The sequence below is a fragment of the Phoenix dactylifera genome, chromosome 17 (genome assembly GCF_009389715.1).
Source record: "Phoenix dactylifera cultivar Barhee BC4 chromosome 17, palm_55x_up_171113_PBpolish2nd_filt_p, whole genome shotgun sequence".
NCBI lineage: Eukaryota > Viridiplantae > Streptophyta > Magnoliopsida > Arecales > Arecaceae > Phoenix > Phoenix dactylifera.
The window spans coordinates 7,472,113-7,494,285 of record NC_052408.1 but is presented as its reverse complement, the minus strand read 5'-3'; the positions used below and the strand labels follow the sequence as shown (position 1 = coordinate 7,494,285).

The 22,173-nt window shown below is 35.8% G+C and overlaps 2 protein-coding genes across 3 annotated transcripts; both read left to right on the top strand.

Annotated features, from left to right (window-relative positions):
• Window positions 1-103: 103 nt before the first annotated feature.
• Window positions 104-10,108, top strand: LOC120104194. 2 transcript variants are annotated; one of them, XM_039114828.1, is made up of 4 exons: window positions 104-1,783; window positions 7,322-7,490; window positions 8,907-9,022; window positions 9,589-10,108. In XM_039114828.1, the coding sequence occupies exons 2-4, from the start codon at window positions 7,386-7,388 to the stop codon at window positions 9,944-9,946; spliced, it is 579 nt and encodes a 192-aa protein (XP_038970756.1). In that variant the 5' UTR covers window positions 104-1,783; window positions 7,322-7,385; the 3' UTR covers window positions 9,947-10,108. The 2 variants fall into 2 exon arrangements, with proteins under 2 accessions (XP_038970756.1, XP_038970757.1); XM_039114829.1 differs by lacking the exon at window positions 104-1,783 and adding an exon at window positions 3,523-3,937.
• Window positions 10,109-11,511: 1,403 nt separating this feature from the next.
• LOC103698171 (transaldolase-like) lies at window positions 11,512-21,732 on the top strand. The gene is made up of 13 exons (XM_039114826.1): window positions 11,512-11,857; window positions 12,012-12,126; window positions 12,195-12,273; window positions 12,378-12,453; window positions 12,532-12,615; window positions 12,720-12,824; window positions 16,272-16,352; window positions 16,463-16,527; window positions 17,274-17,343; window positions 17,422-17,499; window positions 19,912-20,009; window positions 20,107-20,242; window positions 21,134-21,732. Exons 1-13 carry the CDS (start codon window positions 11,801-11,803, stop codon window positions 21,278-21,280), a joined length of 1,191 nt encoding a protein of 396 aa, XP_038970754.1. The 5' UTR covers window positions 11,512-11,800; the 3' UTR covers window positions 21,281-21,732.
• Window positions 21,733-22,173: the final 441 nt, after the last annotated feature.

Below are 22,173 nucleotides of genomic sequence, written 5' to 3'. Positions count from 1 at the left end.
ACTCCAGGGTAACAGGATGTGGATGTCAATGGTAGCTGGTGATTTTCTTCTTCAGCATGAACTGAAGCCAGATGAATTGATTTCTTAGCCACCTGGGCTGGCACCTCCTGCATATTTTTTAAGAAGATTTCCTTTATGACAGATCATATAATATTTACATTGTGAATTTGAAGACTTGCCATCTAGCAATCCTTCGACCATTAGGCTGCAAAACTAGGGATTTTGGCAGGGCAAAAACTGCATGGTACACTTAGTTCTGGCGGATTTGATAAGGTTGCGAACAAGTTGAATTCAGTGTATCAGCTCTTTAGTAGAACTGAAGTCTTGATGTTTGATGGCTGTTGTGCAGAGCTACCAGAGATGGATCTTGGTAATTCTGTGAGGGGGAGAACATAATTTCACCACTTGCTAATGCGAAGGGAGAGCATAATTTAATGACTGACTTGATATTCGAGTTTGCCAGGCTACGAAAGTTTTGCTGCTCATTTGGATGGCAATCAGTTTATCTGTTTTGTCTCCAGGTGGGAAGGTTTGAACTTTGAAGAGAGGATAATGGATGACCAAGTACTCAAGTAGGGGACAATAGGAGCCTGTAAACTCCAACCTTGGGTTCTTCAGATATTGGAATTGCCTCATGTGGATTTTGTTATCATTAAAAAGTTATCAATAACTTATTTCTTTCCTCTTCTTTTCCCCTTCTGTTGTGATCTGGCCAAGCACAGGTAGGAGGTTTCTCATGAACAGGGTGAGCAAGCATCCCGATAGCCTTATTTTAGTTGATAATTTAACTGATGTGTGCGTACTATTACCCAAAATCATAACTTGTGTCCATCTTGATCAGAAAAATAAATAGTCTATTTGCTGATCCAAATTAAAAACTGTCCATAGAAACTTTACTGCATTGTTTGTTATTTTTTATTATCATTTCTGTCTTCAGTTTTTCAATTTTTGAAGGACAGTTTTTTCAATTTTGAAAATGGGATAAACAAAAGTAACAACCAAACTTGTGAAGTAAAAAGTGTTTCCATGACAATTGAAGTGATGAAGCTTTGCTAGGATTCTCTACGCTGCATATTTTGCATCGTAAAAAATGATAAAAAGTTCTGAATGACTGTCATGTTATTCGATGGTAAGATGGTACGGTTATCTTATTCGATCGTAGAGATGGATGGCTGTCAAATAGAGTGCGGTGCACATTCGCATTTACCTCTGATAATTGAATGATATGGTGGCCTTCTAGGATATACGGCTCTCCATCTTATCTCTAGTTGTATTCATTCTTTATTTATACTTGGAATTTTTCCAAGTCCCAATCTTCATAACAATTCTTTTCCTTTTCCAAATTCTATAATCACATTACTTGCCTGTTACAACGTATTACTGCCACTAATTTGTTCTCTATAGGATTCTACGTGTCTTCCGTTATTTCCTTGACCAACTGAAACGAAACGCTGGAAAAAAAAATAAATCCCAGACCATGCTCTCTTTCTATCATCAATGGTGTCTCCTTTCTTCCCTTCTCCGTCCGCCGGGCTGTCGTTCTCCGTCCGACCGGCGCCCCCGCCACCACCGGTGGCGCCGTCATCTGGTCTGGCCTCCGATCCGAACTCGTCGCCGGTTGGATTACATAGGGGGAAGTGGAGGACGAGGAAGAGCTCTTGGCGGAAAAGAAGGGAATAGAAGAGGGGACGGGTGGTGAGGAATCGATCTCATCGGAGGCTTCTCTCCTTTCTCGTCGCACCTCTGACGCCATCCTGGAGAAGATAATAGCAGGACTCATCTGGTTAGTTCTTCTCCTCTTGATCTATTCTTGCATTTCTTTTTTTTTGGGTTTTCTGGTGGAGCTCCTCAGGTATTGTTGGAAAAAAAAACTATCTTTTTGGGTTTGTTTGATTTCTTTTCTGGCAAAAAGACATCACATCCGATGAATCCCACTTTTTACAGTTTGTAGTTGTGCTCATGAAGTCCAAATTTGGGATTCATTTACTAAGGAAGTTCCAAATAGTTCTAAAGAACAAATTTTTGTGAATGTATTCGAAACTTTTTTGGTTCGTAGAAGAAAACTTTTTTCCTCATTATTTCGGGATTTAGTTGGGAAAAAAAGCTTTTTGATTGAAAAAAACTGAGTGGAGAATCTTAAGTTGTAAGGCAACCCAGAAGTAGACGAAGCAAATGGCATGACATAAATGAGGGCTTAAATGAGAGGCATTGTTGATGTTCCATTCAAGTTGGAAAAAAAGGTGATAAGAAACACTAGTAATTCGAATCTACAGGGAGATACTGATGGATAAAAAGGAATTAAGCTGACCATCCAACGCAAAACTATGTGAAGACAATTGTTAGATGTTATGAACTAAAACTACCCACACTAGAGAATAAAACCATAGCTCCAATGGCAAAACAAAAAGGAGGCCTTATGATAATTCTCCAAAAGTACTTTAAAAGATTCAATTTTCAGAAATTCTTCTCTCAATGAGAAGTTCTCTTTTGATCTGACAGGCCCCTTTGCTTTTACTCAAGAACATCTTTTGTTTCTTTTGCCTCTCCAAACTGCAACTTCAGCTTGCATAGGAGATAAAATTAGAGCGAATAAATGATGCAAGTGAATCAGAGGTCCTAGAGAATCTTTCCTTCCCCTCCAACGCACTTCCCCACCTCCACCACCCCCGAAAAAAGACAAACCTAGACCTATGCGACAATTGGGAGGTCTCAACCCTGAAAAGCCCTCATATTATCTTTCAGGCCTTCCATGTCATTCCATTTTGACTGTGTAGACCTGCTTTTAATCATGAAAGAAGCTCGAAGCATCTTACATGACTATGGAATACTAGGAATAAGTTGAAGAAATTATTACAGGGGTTACAATTGAATGATGGTGGATTTGAACCTGAATTAAACCTGGCAGATAAATAAGGTTTGAGCTACAACTCTTAACTCAAAAAAAGTCTACAATTCTAATCAAAACTTTTGTAAGTTTTTATCTAGTACTTGCATTTTTTTTTAGCAATCTATTTGCAGCTTTTCACATCAAAGTCGATGCACTTTGGGTCAGTTCAACTATAGCAAACGTTTCAAACTCCTAGAATGGGCTTATTTTTTGTTTTATACAATTCCCAAACGATTCTCGGCCCCATTTGGATCCCAATAATTTTCTTCCTCTCTATCATGACATTTATCATCTCTAATCCTTCTGAAGGAAGGTTTCTTCTCTTTCTTGTCTCGTTATCGCTTCTTCACTATTTTCTTTAAATTTTAATGTAAAAATAGTGAAATTTGATTGCAAAAATTAGACTGTTCTTGCTTAAAATACTCCTTCTTTTTCCTCTAGTATTGAATTATGAGGGTTCCTTTCACCCTTGTCCACCAGAACTCTCCTTAACCCATCAACATTGCCTTTAAGTCAATCCCTAGTCTTTTTCTTTTGGTTGAAAACCTAGTTTACCTTGCAATTAGGACTGTCGAACAAATGTAAACAAATGAAGTCCTCGTCTTTTTAAGCAGCTCATTTTTGGCTTGGAAATTTGTCACAAATTCAATGTGCTCGTTGGGCACCTGTTTGGTATCCTTTCTATTTTTATTCTTTTGGCTTTTTCAAAACTAAAACTAGAAAATGAAGGCAATAAAAATGTTTGGTAAGACATTTTGTTTCTGTTTTTAAAATACAATCCCAATTTTTGAGAAAAAATAAAAACTGACCAAAAGTGCATTCGCTTTTCTGAAAAGAAACTCGTGAACGGTTTTTGTTTTCTAGTGCGACCACGACTCATTCTTTATTAGTTTGTTCAATGCCCCATCTCTTCTTTACCACTCCTATTTGTTTCTCTTTGCCAACTCCACTCCTAAGAAGTTCTTCATAGTGATGGTGAGGTTTCTTTGAGTTTATATGAAGGGGAAAATTTCTACTCTGTCTGTCTCTCCGGCTATCCACAGCATCAAGGTATGCTTTCTTCTCATCCTTTTCCTTTTTCTCCTTCTCTCCTCCTCCTCCTCCCCCTCGTTTCCTTCTTCCCCTCCAGTTATGGGGAGATCAAGTTCAAATCTGGGCCTTATCCACTTCCTAGTTCTACTCCTCTTCTTCTCTCCCTCCTTTTCACTCCTTTCTTTTTACTCAACCAAATATGGTCAATTCTAGGATGTATCTGGTTTCTCAACCAATACAGGCCACATATCACATCTTCCATTCCCTCCCTCTAAGAAAAGGGAAAGAAAAATCCTATTCAGCCATATTCCTACCTCTTGTTCTCTTCCCATTTTTTTCTTTTCCTTCCCCTTCTTTCTTCCTTCAGCAATTATTATTGTATCTTTACTATTTGTTAATTACTCATTTCCTACTATTTGGACAACCCGGCTAAGTCTAGTATAGATCTACGCTCTGACCCATTGCTGATCCTAAATCTCTTCCTCTTCGTCTAGCCATGGCCAGATTTGGCTTATCTTGTCTCTCAACTGATATAAGCCAAGATCCAATCCTCCTCCTCTTCTTCCCTTCTCCTCCATTCCCTCCCTTTGAAGAAAAAGAAAGGAAAATCTGAATCAACCAGACTCCTTCCTCTTTGTCCCCTCCCATTCTTCTCTTTCCCTTCCTCTTCTTTCAATCTTTCCTTAAGGGTAATTATGTAGTAGTTGTTACCATTTATTTATTGCTTATCTTTCCTACTATCTAGAAAGCTTGGCTTCCATCCCATGTAAATTTTGTTGAAATGTTTAATTATTTCTTTTATGTACTTACTAATTTAGTTTGTTTGTGAATGTGTATTTTTTCTTGTTTTATAATTCTTGTGAATGATCTGAGCACATTTAGCACCCTTAGATCAAGAGAAGAACTTATACTAATTTAAAAAAGAGCATAAGTTTTACATTTGAAAGTATAAAGAATTCAGGGCACGAACGTGAATCGTGATGGTAACTTCCAACCCACGATATCCTTTTCTCTGTTTATTATTTTTGTTTGTTAAGATGGTCATGAAAATATGATTTTTCTGTAGTAATTTGTGTAATTGATATTTAGGACTGAAATAGTAAAATATTTCTCTAATGTATATTTTTCAACTGGATTTGATTGAGATATTGCCTGTGATTTACTTGCTCACGACTTGAATAAAATGCTTTAAAAAGTTGAATCTGAATATAAGTATTACAAAATACATGTTGTTTGAGCTAGTCAACTTGTAGTATATTTGATATTTTATAACTTTCTGTGTATGTAAATTTACATGTACATTTGGAATTATGGGAATGTTTATGATTATTTGATTTGAAATTTGACGTAAGAATGCAGCTATTGTTTTATGTAGACATCTGCACATTCTTTCGGTCTTAGAATAGCTAGTTTCTTATATTGTGGATATGTTTAGAGGATATAACTACCCACATTCTATATTGGACAAGTGTTGTTGGTTGTAGTTTTGCATATGTTGATTTACATTGCAAGAGCAGATTCAAGTAAATGTGACACAAAGCCAATCATGTCATATGGCCGCCCAAGCTCAAGATAACATACCAAGTGCTATATTGGAAAGGGAGAATAAAAAAGAACTATATATGATTTGAAGTTTCATTCGGACTTGCATCTAGACTTTTTGATGTTTGTATGAACATACCTTACTAAAGCATGGTTATCTTTCTATAACATCTTCGATGATCATTGACCTAGATTCGTTACAAATCATACATATGAAATTTATTTGCATAACATATGAATTTTATGATTTAGTAGAATGACCAGGTTTTATAAATTTTATATGAGATGTCAACATCCATAATTGGTTTATGAGGCATTTTTTTTTCCAATCCTAATATTCATCAATATTTTGGATATTGATGGGAGAGACCCCAACACCATGAAACTAATAAATAAATTGCATTCCTCCTCCCCTAATCTTTCCATGGCAGCATGGTGAATGTCTCTCTTAAGCTAGACGATTGGCCAATTTTCTGTGTGTGCAACCAACAACATCCAAGAAATATTGCCAAATCACCCGTACTCCTCTTGCATCTTCTCTTATTAAGCTCTAGCGCTAAGGAAATCAAGTACCCACAATAGCACCCAATAAAGTGTTGAAATGATTCCATCATCACTTATTCCCAATTCAAACTATTCTTTTAATACCAAAAAGCCTATTCATTTGGTTTGTTTTTCAACCATAAGTTATTAGAATTTTAATTTTTTAATTTTGCACAACCAGATTCTTGGTTTAGCTGAACATTTTAGAATATACCAAAAAATATTTTGGAGAAGACAATATCCCCAAATAATGCCCCCCTTTGAATTTTTAATTTATCATCAGAAAACAATTATATTATTTTCTTAAATAAATAAAAATATTTAAAACTAACTTTAGAATAAAAAAAATATTTTGAACCACTACAAAATTTATAATTGTCTATCAAAAATATGAAATTCATAATTAAAGATTATTTAATCTAATGCAAATCAATGCAATTATTTTTCTATTAATTAATTTTATATTATTAATATTATACTAATAAGAGACAAAAATGATGAAGTTATATTATAACATGGGCCCCAAATCAAATTTCTGGTTGTTGGTTTGCTCGTCTTAGCTAAGCTGAAAATTGAAATAAATCATTAATATATTATATATTATTTTATATAAAATTTGTTTTAATAATATAATTGTTAAAGTCTAATGTAATGCATATACAGAACTATGTATTTCAACTATAATGTGGACATGTAATTGTGAAAGTTAGCTCAAAAATATATACTTAGATGTACATCTACATATACATATATATTATTTGTATTTATATGTATATGAGCTCATGTTCTCACTAGATCTCTTAAATGAGCTGTTTGTGAGCAGCTCCAGTTTAGTTCAAAATTAGATAAGCTAGCTCTAGCTTCGATCAATTACAAAATTAGCTGAGCTTGAGCTAGGCTTGGCTCTGTTTGCTTATACCCTTACCTGTGACCCTAGTGACAATATTCTGCAGATTGTTTAATATTTAACAATTGTGCTTGATTTTTTGGGCTAGAGGATATCTTTTCTTAATTGTATTGCACTTTATCAATAAAAAGCAATTTTTAATAAAATGTATGGCATATTTCATAACCAATTCAAGATTTTATTAGTATATTTTCAGTTTTGAAACTTGCTCCTTAATTTTATTGAATACGAGACATTTTCCCTTGTTAGCATGTTCCTATTTCTTTTCAAATACTTTAGTGTGTTGGAGTTGGATTCGTTCTATGTGGTGTTCTGATTTTTAGAATAAGCATTTGTCTAATTTATCATTATTTTGTAGAAATAGCTCATTGTGCTTCTCTGGTGATCAACTTGGCACATTGCTGTTGCAGGTGAAGGGTTAAGACAGCATTATCGGTTGGCTTGAGGTAAAGTGAGATATTTTGTATAGGTGTCATGGGTTCTAATGTGGTGACACCCGAAGACGTACTTGAATCACTAATGAGTGATGGCACATTTGATGCTCTTAGAATGAAGATTATTAATCAGCTAAAAACGAATGTAAGTCCGTCAATCCCAACTTTGCTTATTGAAATTCAATATTCAATGCAATGACATATCAATATATATTTTTCTTTTCAATGGATGGAGCCTTAGTTTCTTATTATGAGGTATGTATTGGTTTTATCATGGTGTTCACCTAAAGGGAGAGTACATGAATTTAACCTTTTAACTAGTAAAACTAGTTCATGTCATTGCTGTACCGGAAAAGTAAATATCTTGGAAAGCATGTAATCTTTTTTGGATATGTAGGAGATGATAGTGGGGACATTAGGGAAGTCTTCATGTATAATCATGATCATAGATTTTATCAACCACAATAAGGCACATACAGAAAAATTCGCTTATGACCATGATTATAGACTTTATAGAACCACAATAAGGCAGATGAACCCCTGAACGCTCCCTCCACCAAAAGAGAAAAAAAGGAACCCCTCCCTGTGCAATGTGGGATTCAAATGTTAGGCCAACCCAGAAATATGTGCATCTCTACTATTGGATGACTTGATCAAGAGGCATCTAGGCTAGCCTCTAAACATGAAAGAAATAAATGCAACATATTTTGTTGAAAATTTTTGTGAAGATCCAACCCATTGATCCCCCCGTCTTTTCACATGCTCGCATTATTGTTTAATCAGCCTATTTTTATTTAACTTGAAGATCACTCATACTCCACCTTGCTGAAGTTTCGGAATAGATCTTAGCTCATCTGACACTAGTTCCTCAAGTGGTTAACCTAATGTGGAAAAGCACATGTTTAAATCCTCCTTGAAGACAAGTTTGTAAAGATAGAAGGCTTCCATTTCTAGATGACCATGGTTTGCTCCCTCCGTTGCTAATTGGACATGCTGTAATTAGATGGTAGCCAAGATAGATGTTATACAAAGAGATTGAGAAAATATGGTTTTTAAGCAACTAAGCAAAGGCCTACATTTTTTTACATGATGGTGATTGCTGTTGGTTTCCATTCAGTCTTAGTCTAGCTAGTCCCTAGCTAGCCTAGTTTGGCTATATGTTAAGCTAATCATAAAAGCCAGTATTAGATGCTAGTTTTGAGGCTTGGGCTGATCCATGTTTGCAGGTCACTTCTATCTTAGCATGGTTTGTAAATTTTAAGAAAACATCTATCAAACTGCCAAGAAGCCTTGTACTTCTTCCTTTTTTGGTGACATTCAGCCATTTCTCTTGATACTTTGACAATTGGAACTGGGCATACAGGCCTGAACACAGCATTAGCTATGCTGTTTTTGCTCCAACAGTTGAATATTCAGCATATTGCTTCAGTTCAGTTTGAAAAATCTTATTGCATTTCTTCTTGATAATTCCATAGGAACTAGTACAATAGCTAAAAAAAATTAATAGATCAACAGCCACATGGATGTAATTTTCGTAAATCTGTTTGGCATTTCGATGCAGGAAGAATTGAAGAATAATACAATCGCAATGGTGGAGCAAAGTAGGGTTCTTAATATCCCTGGTGCAGAGAAAAAGACAAAGCGGGAATTGTTTGATGCACTTCGGCAAGAACTTGAGTGAGTACTACCATTTCTCATTGGATCAGAAAATTCCATTTCCTTAAATTATATACCCAGCATTAAAAATTCAAAGAAAAAGGGCAATTATCTTCTTTTTTCATTTTTCTTTTATTGAAGAAATGTATTTGATCAAAGTATATGTCTTGCAACCTTTTGCTCTCAAAATGGAGGACAAGAACATGTGTTTTGGGAACCTATTAATTCCATTTTATAGAAATCATTTCCATCTGTATCCACTAGCTGGTTATCTAAATAAGGATAGTTTTGTATCTTTCTGTTGACTTGGAAGTATTTAAATTGTAGTTAAAAAGGATGTGTCTGCTGGGTTTTTGTTCAGGAGACCAAAAGTAGTGAGAACAATTAGTATCTGTATGTTATGAAAAAAAAAATGTTTTTCTTTGATATGTTTTCTTTTAAAAGGAAGTTGCGCAATGTTGAGGTTATATTTGTCTTTCTAGTTTCTTTTTTTTAAAAAAATCTTCATTAAAAAATTCTTCATGCCTTCATATGTTTGTACTTGATAAAAGAATTGTTAATTTATATGTAATTATGCAAATTTGCAGAATGCCAGTGCTTGAGAAGGCTGCGAAAGCCGTTTGGGAGCTGATTCTTGATGACAGTGGCTTGGGGAAGGAGATCAGTGAGACGGTAGAGAGAGTTTACTGGCAGCTGAGTGGCCGTGATGTGCCACCACCACCTCTGCTTCCACCTCCAACCAGTGATGCGCAGCAGCCACGGAAGGTGAAAGAAAACAAAGAGGGTGGGCAGAAGGTCAAGGAAATAATGTCTAAATCATCATCGAGGAAGAGAGCCTTCTGTCAGATGAGCATGCAAAGAGAAGTTGTTACAGAAGGTTTCTATAACCACCCTCCAGTTGTATCAGATGATGGTGCGCTATCATCTAACAATTCAAATGCATGATGAATTTGTAGTGTAGTTTAATATTTGTTCATCAACTGAATGCAGACTGTTTGTAGAAACTTGTAATGGTGGTGATATATTTTTCGTAGTTGAATTCATTACAGTTGTGACTACATTCTAATATCAGGGATTCAAGAACAAAGGTCAGGTTGCCCAGCTGAATGTTCCAGTTTGCAAGTAAATAGTGGCTGTGGGAGTCTTGGAAAGTATAATTTTTCTCTTCTCGATCTTGCTTTTTGGTCATTTTTGTTGCTAAAAGTTATAGAGGCAATCTTGTTTCCTTTCAGGGGAACAGAACTGCAGAATGTTTGGAATACGCTGAACAAAATGAGAACCAAATGTCACTCGTAGCCCATATTTTCCACTATGGGTTGCTAAAGAAGGCCTTTTGAGAAATAAGGACTATGCCACTAGGTGGTGTCTTTGGCAATTTTAATCAAGGAGATGGCAATTTATAATCCCACTTGTCAATCTGGCATAGGAGTGACCATTTTAAGCAAGGTTTGACATGAATAGATTTGGGTCATAAACGGATCAATTCATCTAAATATGTTTGTTAGTTAAATAGGTTAGGTTAGGTTTAGGTTCGAAATTGGCATAAATAGGTTTGGATCATAAACGAACCAATCCATCTAAACATGTTTATTAAATAGGTTAGCTTTAGTTTTAAACCTTTGAACCGTTTAGTAATTAGGTTGGATGATAATTCGATCTATTTAATCCATTTAAAATTTGTTTAACTTGTTTAAAATATATTTAACTAGTTTATTTCTCGTTTAATCCGGTCTGTTTAATTTGTTTAAATTTACTTAACCCGTTTAAATTAATTTGATCTATTTAATAAATAGATTTTATGGATCTGATTATCTATTTAGTAAATAGGCCAGATTCATATTTAAATTTTTTACCTATTTAAGTAGACAGATTAGGTTTGATTTAATGAATTTTTGATCTGACTATATCCAACTTTTTAAACGGAGGAATATTACGAATCATGGATAAATCTGAATTAAATAAGAATTATCTTACAGAATCATGCTTTTAGAGAAATTTTCAGTAAATGCTCTCATTTAATCCGTTTCAAGCTGGGTGATTTTACAAATCATTGATAAATGTGAATTACATGATAATTATCTTATAAAATCATATTTTTAGATAATTTTTCAGGAAATGCGCTCATTGTTGCCATTTGAAGCTTGTTCTTAATATCTTGTAACATCTCACCATCTTGTTCGGAGTCAAGCTTATGTGGCAGAAAATGAGGCATATTTTTTAAAGTCACGGAGTATTGAATATTAGCAAAGAATACAGACCTGGTTCTAATCTTGATTTCATCAGCTTTCTTTTTGTCTTCATCTTTGAAAACAGAAAATTATAAAATAAAAACTCTTTTCTGGGAGAGCTCCATCTAAAATTTCTGCTTTGTTTTTTTCTATGTAATTCTATCTGATTACTTATCTTAATATTATATATATATATATATATATATATATAATGGTAAGCGACATATATGTCTGTTTCAAGCCCCCTGCAGTTCCGGCGGATACGACGCTCCCAACCGCCAAACCCTCACAATTTCAAGTGGCCCCCACCATCCTTCCTTCCCTCGGTTTCATCGATATCCGAATCCGAATCCCAATAATACACTCTTCATTTATTACAATGCCCATCCTATCCTCACCTCATAATCCGACTACACTCCGATCAAGTCAATCAGCACATATCGATGACATTCTCTATTTGTAGAGGAAAAAATTGTCATTTCACTTTCTCGTGTCCCTTCTACTCCCTCCTTAAAACCCCCTTCGTTCGCGCCGAAACAAGCTCTCCGCTGAGCTCCGACTGGGATCGGACATGGCCGCCTCCCTTCTCCCCTTCTCGCCTTCTCTGTTGGTTCCCCCTTCTCCGAAGGTCCCTCTCCTCTTCCAATCCCTAATTCCTCCTCCTCCTCCTCCTCTTTCTCTATCTCTCTCTCTCTCCCTCTCCCTCTCTCTCGGTTGAATTCTTTCTTTCTCTTTTTCCCCATTTTATGGGTTTGATCTGGTTGCTTCTGACTCTTAATCAGGTGGGAACATGGAATTCTTCCATCCTATCGCCCCCAGCTCTCGTCTTGCACCTTAAGCGATCGATTCCAAGAGTCAACGCCGCCGCCGGCAATGCCTCTGCCTCTCATGATTCTGGTAAGGTCCTCTTTCTTGCCTCGATTTCGAGCTTAGTTTTCTGATTCCAATTATCTCTGGGTTTCAAGATCTGAGCACCGAGCTCGATGCCGTGTCGAGCTTCAGCGAGCTCGTTCCGGACACCGTTGTTTTCGATGATTTCGAAAGGCATGCCCTGCTCCTATAATTTGTGTTTTTTTTTGTCGAGTTTGTTTTCCTAAGGTGGTTGTTGGAAAGTTCTTATTTTCCTTCTTATTTTGCATGCAATGTAGGTTTCCGCCAACGGCCGCTACTGTCAGCTCTTCGTTCCTCTTGGGTCTTTGCAGCCTTCCCGACACCAAGTTCAAGGTGAGCTTTTTAAAGTTGTTGCAGTTTGTTGGAAACTATTTTGATAAGAAGGCTGATAGGGAAGGATTTTGGTTGTAGAGTGCTATAGAGACTGCACTGGCGGATAGTGAATGTTATGAAAAGAAGAATCCTAACGAACGTATGTCGTGCTTCTTTAACAAGGTTTGTGCTTGTGTTTTTGTCTTATGTTGTCATAAAGTTTCACAATGTTGCTGTTTTTGTGGATCATTTATAATGAGGGGATATATAACTCTATTGATTGGCAGGCTTTAGTGCATGTTGGAGCTGATTTGGAAAAATTAGTCCCCGGGCGGGTGTCGACTGAAGTGGATGCTCGTTTGGCTTATGACACAAAAAGTATCATTCAAAAAGTATGATTAATTCCTTTAGTTCGCCACTTTATCTGTTTTTTTAAACTAGATTAGAAAGTTGTAGGGTGGATGATTTGGAGAAAAGAAAGCTAATCTTTATGTTTTATTCTAATCTTTATTTTTCTTTTTCTCAAACAAAGAGGATTATGTAATCAGCATGAGCATTTCATTGATGTAACTTGTTTGTGATGTAGTGAGGATCATTAATGGAAAGTATAATTAAAATTTATTCATTTAAATCATGTATGTGTCATTTTTAAATATTTGTAAGTCTTTGGATAATCATGCATAAGGAAAGATTGTCACCTTGTCTGGAAGTCCTTATGCAGTGGAAAACCTCAACTGCCTAGGCAACACCTTTGTTGACTAGTTGATTGCAGGAGAGAAAAAGAAAAAAAGAAAAAGAAAAAGAGAAGACAAGGAGTAAGAATGAATGAAGTATAAAAGAAAAAGACTAGAAGAGGAGGAATAATAGGAAGAACAAGAGCGTAAAAGGTAAATAGTGGAAATTTGAAAAGATATGTGACGATGGAGAATATTCAGAAAAGATAAAAATTATTATCATAAACTAACATGCATTGCCCCAATAGTTTATAACAGTTATTCATAGTTTGTTATATTTTGATATTTATACTCATCATGCCATGTATACTCATCACAGCATTGACAAGCATTGGGTTAATATTATTAGTTCTTTGTCATTTATTTTTATTAAGGGTTCAGTAAAAATGGCTGATATCTATTGTATGATATGCTTAATAATGGTTTATAGTTGAAGAGACAAGGGATTATTTTCTCTTATCCACAGCTCAAATCAGATGACAAGTAGTTGTAAGCATACTAATATTTAGTGCCCTACAGTCCATGAGTTCAGCTAAACAATTTAGAATAGCCTGAGGCTTTTGGAGCTTTCATCCCCTTGAAGTAATCAGATGTCTCCTCCTATTTTCTCTTTTATTTTCTGCCCTTGTTTTCTATTCCTTATTTTTAGGTTCCTTTTCCTGTTTTCTTGGTATAAGAGCTTCATTCCTGGTTCATGATCCTAACATGACTTCAAGGTTAACTTCTCCAAATAACATCCAGGGCTTCTTAGAGACAATAAATCATGCAAAAAAATAAATATAACTAGATTAAGAAACTCATCTGTGCATATGTATGTTTATGGTGCGTGTGCATCAAATTAGTACTTACTAGTGTCAGGCACATGCACATGCATGTGTTACTCCATTGACAGATAGCGTTGTTTCATGGTAAGATGAGAGAAAAGTTGACTGAATGCATCAACTTTGTTGCTTTTTCATGTGAGAGACAAAGTTAAAGATTTTTTCTTGAAAATAGGAGTACATTTTATCATTGCCTAGAGAGGAGTTGTTTAGAGTAAATGTTGCCAAAAAGGGGAACTAGAGTGGATAAGAAACAAGATTTGATAGTAGGAAACTTTAACAAAATGTTACTCATAGTTTTAAGTGGCATAGTAAACTAGAGTGAGAGAGGGAGCATGACCATAGTTTGTGAATGGTCTAAGACCAATTTAAGCAATCTTTATTTCTAAGTTCATAATAAAATGACATTTCATATACCTACAGTATAGCATATCATCTGCTTAAATTTCTGTAATAAATTCATTGATGAAAATTGTAAAAAGATACAGATTTTGGTCCACAGCATGATCACAACCTTACAGAAAACTCAGCCATCTTGCTACAAATTATTTCAATTTCGTAGTACTTGGCCTTACCTTCTGGCATTCTTTTCTGAAAGCTTTTTTTTTTTAACTTCAACTATCTTGGTTGAATGGCAGTATATAGATATCTTAGTTGTCATTATTCTAAATACATTTCAGTAGTATATTCCTTATTTAGTAACTTGTGAGAATAATTTGTTTATCTTTCCTTAAATTGACCATTTTGCACCAAATCCATATTGTTCTCAGTTTAATGCACCTAGCTCAATTTCATCTCTAGTTTCTCTCCCTCATCATAGCTAACATAAGGAGATGGTTCTCACCTTCTTTTGGACCCTGAATATATCTATCATAAATCACATTGTAAGCCATGTGCTGACTTTACTGCTCCTTACATCCTTAGCATTTTACAATTTTTATGGCCTTCTGATACCATTTATCTTTTGCCATTCTTTGAGTAAGTATCTCTTCCCATGATTCTATTTGGCTTCTAAGATTCCTTCAAATTTCTTTGTGTGTATCACTTAAAATCAAATCGAACTGACATCTTGACCAGCATGTTTATGCAATTTTCAAGTTCCAATCTCACTCCTGCATTAATTTATCCTAAAGTTTAGTTATATTTCCTCATAACTACTCTACCATTTATTATTGGATAGCATTGGTTTTATTTTATTTCTCTTTCCTCTGATTATACCTTCATAACTACCGGCACATGTTGCGTTGCTTGACATTCTCTTCATATCCTTTTCAAGCTTTGCATGCCAATTATTTATGTTGATTGGGAAAAGATAATATATATGTGACATATTTGACCTGCTCTTGATATTAATTAAATGAACTTTCTATTTAATTATGTAAGCGCTATTGGTAGGTCTCAAGACACTTGTGAAATCAAATCGTAGAAATATTTCATGTACTTGAGTCTCCAAATTTGTAACTTTAAGGGTCTTATGATGAGTACATGAGGTTTAAGGATCCTTAGCGAGTCTAAGGATAGATTAGGTACTTTTTTTATTGTTTACTTTTAGTAATTATCTGAAAGTTGGATTTTCTTTCCTTTCTTTTGCTGTAACTTGTCATGTGGCCATATAATTTATCATGCTTTAAAATTTTGATTTTAATTCTAAATTAATTTCTAACCAAATCTGTGGTACCTTCCTTTCTTTGAAATTAGAAAGTCCTTCTTAAATTATGAATTATTTGCTAGAGTTCTATTTAAGTCCGTATAGAGGTGGAATAGTTTTAATTCAGTCAACTTGTTTCCAAGATTGTTATGCGCAAGATAAAATGCTTTTTTCCTTTTTTGTTTTGAGGGTAAAACAGTACTGTTGCTATTCACATTTCAATGAAATTTAGATGGTTCAATGTATGTCATGCCTTTTATCACACGAATACAAAAAGACTGACAAAGCAGACAACTCAAGGGAAGAAGCTAGCACCGACTCTAAAGTTAGGACGGAATGGAATGCTTTCGGGGATGATGATGGTTCAATCTATCAACTAACTCCGTAGTGGAGGATAGCAGTAGTAGACTGTCTTTATTTGGATCTGCAAATGAAAACTCCTCTGCCTTTCCAGAGGATGACTTTTCCTATAGCTGATAAATTGATCATGCAGCTCAGTTTCTCCATATTACTGTTCACGTATTACTGTTCACAGAAATATGTTCTTGTATACCTTATCATCTAAATAACCTGCTAAAATATATGCCCTGTAGTACAAATGTTACGCGTTTACTTGTTGCTTTATAAACATTTCAGGTGCATGAGCTGTTGAAGCTATACAATGAAGTGGAAGTCTCTTCACAGCGCTTACTCTTTAAAATTCCTTCAACTTGGCAAGTAAGCCATATAGTTCATTCCATTACTCATCATATTCAAAGTTCAAAACTGCAAGAAATTGCTTGATGTCTAGTTTCATCTTTTCTGTATCTGATCGCAACTTGTTTCAGGGTATAGAAGCCTCAAGGTTGCTAGAATCTGAAGGAATACAAACTCACTTAACATTTGTTTATAGGTATTTGTTGTGTTATATCTATATTTCTATATTACTGAATACGTACTGATGTTATCTCAAGGTTATATCTCGATCACTTTAGTGGATGTCGCTGTCTGCTTAACACTTTGGCATATATATAAGTAGTTATACATACTACATGCATAAAAACATACATATGTACATCATTTCCTGCTTATGGAACATTGTAGTGGATATTTGGACATCTGTAGTTTTCTTGTTTGTCTTAGTTCCTTCATTATTTTTCAGTATGGGTATCAATGGTTCAGGTCAGGCTGGGTCGGATCTATGCCTCCAGCAAGCCCCTCAGGGATGATCCCTAGCCCAGCCTGGCCTGGACCAGGCCCAACCCTGATCCTGCTCGGGTTATATTTTCAGTCCAGGTCAGGCTCCAAATAGGCCCCGTTCTTCCCTGAATTCCCAGCCTGGGTCTGGCTTGTAAATGATTCAGGATTCTATTTCCAGGCACAGGTCTGCCCCGCAGGCCGAAAACTGGAGCTCAGGCCCAGCTTTTCTTGGCTGGGTCTAGGGCCAGTCTGGCCCATTGGCAGCACTACTTTTTGAATGGAAACCAACAAACTAATATCTTAGCACTTCTAGTCATCCTTGTAAGACCTTTTGAAATGTATTATAATTTACTGAATTTGGGAATAGTGTTAGTCATTTTCTCCTGCTATTGCCGTTATCATGAATGACAGAATTATATTACCCTTCAGACCTTTCTGATCTTGATCACTCTTGTACAGCTTTTCTCAGGCAGCGGCTGCAGCTCAGGCTGGTGCATCTGTTATCCAGATTTTTGTTGGGCGCATCAGGGTAACTCTTACTGTTGAATAGCTACTGCATTGTTTCAAATTTCTTTATATAAACAGCCATGACAAAAATGCATTACAGGATTGGTCTCGTACTCATTCTGGTGATCATGATATAGAAGCTGCTTGCAAAAATGGAGAAGATCCTGGATTGGCCTTGGTTAGTTTCATTTTTCTTTTCTTTTTAATTTTTTCACTTCTACTTCATGAGTATTTAGTTGGCCTAGATGTGCATGGATGTTATACCTGGTTGAAGTCAAACCAACTTAAGATGCATTTCTGAGAGAGCATGAAAATCTTCATAGGATACGCCTTGTTTTTATACCAAATTGTTAGAAATATTTGTTTCAATTTGGCTGTTGAAACCTTGTTTTTTCAAAATTCTTACTTGATTATTAACTGGTAACTCATGAAACATAAATATCAGTTATGTTGGTGATTTGCTGCTTCACAACAATTTCTTTGTATAATTTGTGCAAAAAGAACATGGAGTAAATGCAATTATCAATTAGTGGGGTGCAATGTAGATACATCACCATACCATACATTTAGTTGATAATGGCTAATGCATAAACTAATTATGTATCTAGAGGTGCATAAAAACACATATATACCATATGTATACAGTATACGTAATGTATACATTTATGCATATGTTTAGTCCACAATGCCAAGCCCTGTAGCATGTGCCGAGTCTCAGCACTGAGATGGATGCCGGGCCGGGCTATACTTGGGTCTAAAATGAGTAACCATTATGCAGCCAATAGTGGAGTATTCATTCGCACAAATCAAACAGTGATATAGGCTTAAAGGCATGGGACTCCTGCCATCTAACTCAATTGGAGCACCATCTTTAAAGGTCTCTCTTACCCCCAAACCTAAAACCATCTCTTTTAGGAAGTTCAAGTGCCACCATGATAATGTCAGCGAAAAAATGTCCATGCTAGTTTTTCGGGCACTCATTTCAAATATTTGGTGGGTTGCATACCAAAACGTCATGCAAAAGGGGCTACCATCACTGGGTATCCTAGAACACGATAAATTCTTTACATAAGGGAAAAGTGGAAAAAGTAACATTGCCTGCTACATATAAAAAAATATTTTTTTTAAAAAACCATAAGGTATTGGTGTATGAAGTTTAACTCTTGAGTCCTAAGGAATATATCACAACTTCATAGTTATGAAGACTGCATATTTGTTTGTAATAGGTGGCTTTACAATTTTCTCATTACAAAATTAGTGTCTCCAAGGAAGATATAGAGGCCACTAGTAGAGCAGTAACTGAAGGACTTTGATCAAGCTTTGAGAATGACTTTGATAATGAGAGAAAATAAGTAGGTATGTTATTGAGAAGGGTTACAAAATAAGCAGGTATGGTTACGAAATGGGTAACCATTATGCAGCCAATAGTGGAGTATGCATTCGTATTAATCAAACAGTGATATAGGCTTAAAGGCATGGGACTCCTGCCTTCTAACTCAATTGGAGCACCATCTTTAAAGGTCTCTCTTACCCCCAAACCTGACACCATCTCCTTTAGGAAGTTCAAGTCCCACCATGATAATGTCAGCGAAAAAAGGTCCACGCCAGTTTTTCCAGCATCCATTGCATGATGGAGCACTACATCAAAGTACATTCTGAATGTTGTGACCACAAGTAGTTTATGATATTGAGACAGTTTGAAGAAACTGACTGTTTTTGGATTAAGGCTTCATCAGATGGGGACTTATGATCCATAAAGTTAACCATGCGGACAGCATAGAGTCTCAACATATTATGCAAATTATCATCATAAGATGTTACATTTTCTCAATTGTTTTTTTTCTCATGATGTTACTATTAATGGTCATGCATGGTTTAAATGCTCCCATGATGTGTACATTTGCAATGAAGACAGACTGAAACTAAGAATTCAGGATTAGTTCCATAGAAACAAAGATTCATAATTTGGCCATTCACAAGAAAGATTGAAATATATGTCTACATATATATATATATATATATATATATATATATATATATATATAAAATGGATATTTTTTCTTTATTGCAATAATGGGTGCTTTCAAAGAAGGGTGATATTCAACAAAAAAAAAAAAAACTTCTCAAACTAGTCGCATATACAGATATACCGTGTGACTTATCTGTAAGGATCTGTCAAGTAAATAAGAAAAGATTCTGATAAGAAAGGATTTGCAAATAACTTGTGAGTTTCGATTGATTTGAAATACTGATTGCACATGCTTAAAAATTAGGTTTCACAGAGGAAACACACAGAACTATAGAGGCTAATTTCATGTAACGCCCTGTGTAATGATGTTCTCATTTCTGTGTAGCCTTGCTTATATATAATATTCTAAACGCAGGCTTCTGTTTGATACTATTAGATGTTAGTAAAATGAATATTGATAACAATATCTTTTTTTCTTTTATGCTGATTTAAATTCTGTAAGGAGCCCCTTAGATGTTAGAACTTCTAATATTTTTATTAATATGAAGAACTAGAACTGAAGTTATTTGCTGAATGCTCCAATGAATTAGATTTTTAATGTGTCTTTATACACAAATGCAGGTGAAGAAAACATATAATTACATTCACAAATATGGACATAGGTCGAAGCTGATGGCAGCAGCAGTGCGCAACAAACAGGATATCTTTAGCCTCCTTGGGTATGATAATCGGACTTCTGACATTTCTCAAGTGTGGGTTACATAACTTGCATTATTAGTGCAAAATTTGATTTCTTGTTCACTTTCTTTTTGGTAGGATTGATTACATAATTGCTCCATTGAAGATATTGCAGTATCTAAAAGAGTCGGTGACCTATCCTGAGGAGAAGTACTCTTACGTCAGGAGGTTATCTCCGGGATCTGCCAAGATGTATAACTTCACTGAAGAGGAGGTAACTTTTCAAGGACTGTGTCTGAGATTTAGGATCTATTTACTTGTAAGTAGACTTACGATCTGGTTATTTATTAGTGGTGTGGTTTAAATCAGATTCCACTTAGAAAAATGGCATTAGTTTTCTTGGTAGTGGGAGACCTTCTGAAAAACATTCAATCAATAGATACTATCTACAGATTTTAGGAATCTTTTTTTTCTTTTTCTTTCGATTTCTTTTTTTGTGCTTTGCACCCTGGCCTCATAATATAAGCAAATGCAACCTTTTATACTTTTTCTATAATTGCATGCATTTCTTGTTGCAAATAGTCAACCTTTATAGTTTCATGTGCTGTGGGTAAGCTTTTTCCCAAACTAGCACCGGGAAGGTGCAGAGACACATTAACATTTTGATTTTAATGTTTTTAAGGTTATGCTGAGGTTTACAAATTGTGGAACCATTTTTCTTGTTCTTCTTTTTTGGTGGTGATACCCTCAAAATTTATGACTATATCCTTCTTTAATTCTACGCATATCAATGACCCCCTCTCTAGACAATCCTTGTAGGAGAAAAACAAAGGGAATACGTCCCTAGAAAATCAGAGTGATCAGTTCCCACAGACATAGGCTAAGGTCAAGGTCAGAAAGAAAAGTGCAACTCCCAGACAATCATGGAGACTGGTGGCTGGGCAGGAGTAGAGCTAAATGCTGACATAGACATAATTTCATAATTTGTCTATATGCTTGTTTGGAAGTATATTGTAGACAAATCAGGAACCGACGCACACCACATGGGGGCATGTAAAGTTACTGAAAGTCACCAGTTCATCCATACAGAGGCCTTTCTCCAGTCTTTCCCTATTGGCTGTGACCAAGTTACTGAACTGCTCACACATGTATTGCGATGATGCAGCTTATAGAGTGGGACCAGATGAGCTTTGCATCTGCAATGGGGCCTGCTGCTGAAGAGCTTCTGGCTGCTGGGCTGGAAGGTTATGTAAATCAAACAAGGCGCCTGGAGGAGCTTTTTGCCAAGATATGGCCACCTCCCAATGTTTAATCATAGCTCCCATGCCAGTAGAGGTGCTTTCCTATTGGGAGAGTAAAGCAGTCAAGGTTGTGAAGTTGTAACCTCTGTTTTTCCCCTCATGTCCTTAGTGTTGCTGCATCATGTTCTAAAACGAGACCTTTTTTTTTTTCACAAGTGCTTTGTTAAGGTTTTTTACGGCATTCAGGATGGAAAATTGTGCCTTTTGGATTACAAAACAAGTGCTTCAAGACTTCTTTTTTTAAGTTGTAATTCAGTTGGAATCAAATTACAACTGCATATGGAAACATGCCATGTTTGGAGAGGATAGCAGCAGTCTCGTGAGGCAGCAGATGAAGTTCGGATTGACCTTTTTTTTTTTGTTGTTTTTTTTGCTGCAGTGGTTGATTGGAATTATTGTTGCTTACTGTGATGAGGGGGATCAGATCATGACTTCATTAAATAAATAGCTATGATTGATGATATATCATTTCTTTGTAGGGCTGAATTGTTGTCACTTGTTGTGATGAGGGGGATCATATCATGACTTCATTAAATAACTATCAATGATTGGTGATATATTATTTCTTTATTCCTACCTCAAACGTTAGCAATTCTCATCCTGTTGGTTCCAGTGGCAATGGTCGACATTGGGAATACTCAAATATGTCAGTACAAGAGTGATTCTTAACAGATCAGATATGCTGTTTGTAGGCAGCACCGAATTAGTGACAGAAGTTGATGGACACCACCCATCATTGCAGACAGGTATGTGGATCACACGTCTTAATTTTATTCCTTAGTGTCGGTTTCTGGGGTAGATTTCTTCTGAGCTCAGAACCATGTGGATTGGCTGAGGATGTTTCGAGTTGTTGGCTGGTGAGCCATGTGAAGGACAAGTTTTGGTGGGGCAAAATCGCATAACG

Coding starts and splice junctions, on each gene's coding strand:
- LOC120104194 (XM_039114828.1), top strand. CDS start 7,386: ATGGGTTCTAATGTGGTGACACCCGAAGACGTACTTGAATCACTAATG. Junction 7,491..8,906: donor TTAATCAGCTAAAAACGAAT/GTAAGTCCGTCA, acceptor ATTTCGATGCAG/GAAGAATTGAAGAATAATAC. Junction 9,023..9,588: donor GCACTTCGGCAAGAACTTGA/GTGAGTACTACC, acceptor GCAAATTTGCAG/AATGCCAGTGCTTGAGAAGG.
- LOC103698171 (XM_039114826.1), top strand. CDS start 11,801: ATGGCCGCCTCCCTTCTCCCCTTCTCGCCTTCTCTGTTGGTTCCCCCT. Junction 11,858..12,011: donor TGGTTCCCCCTTCTCCGAAG/GTCCCTCTCCTC, acceptor ACTCTTAATCAG/GTGGGAACATGGAATTCTTC. Junction 12,127..12,194: donor CTCTGCCTCTCATGATTCTG/GTAAGGTCCTCT, acceptor CTGGGTTTCAAG/ATCTGAGCACCGAGCTCGAT.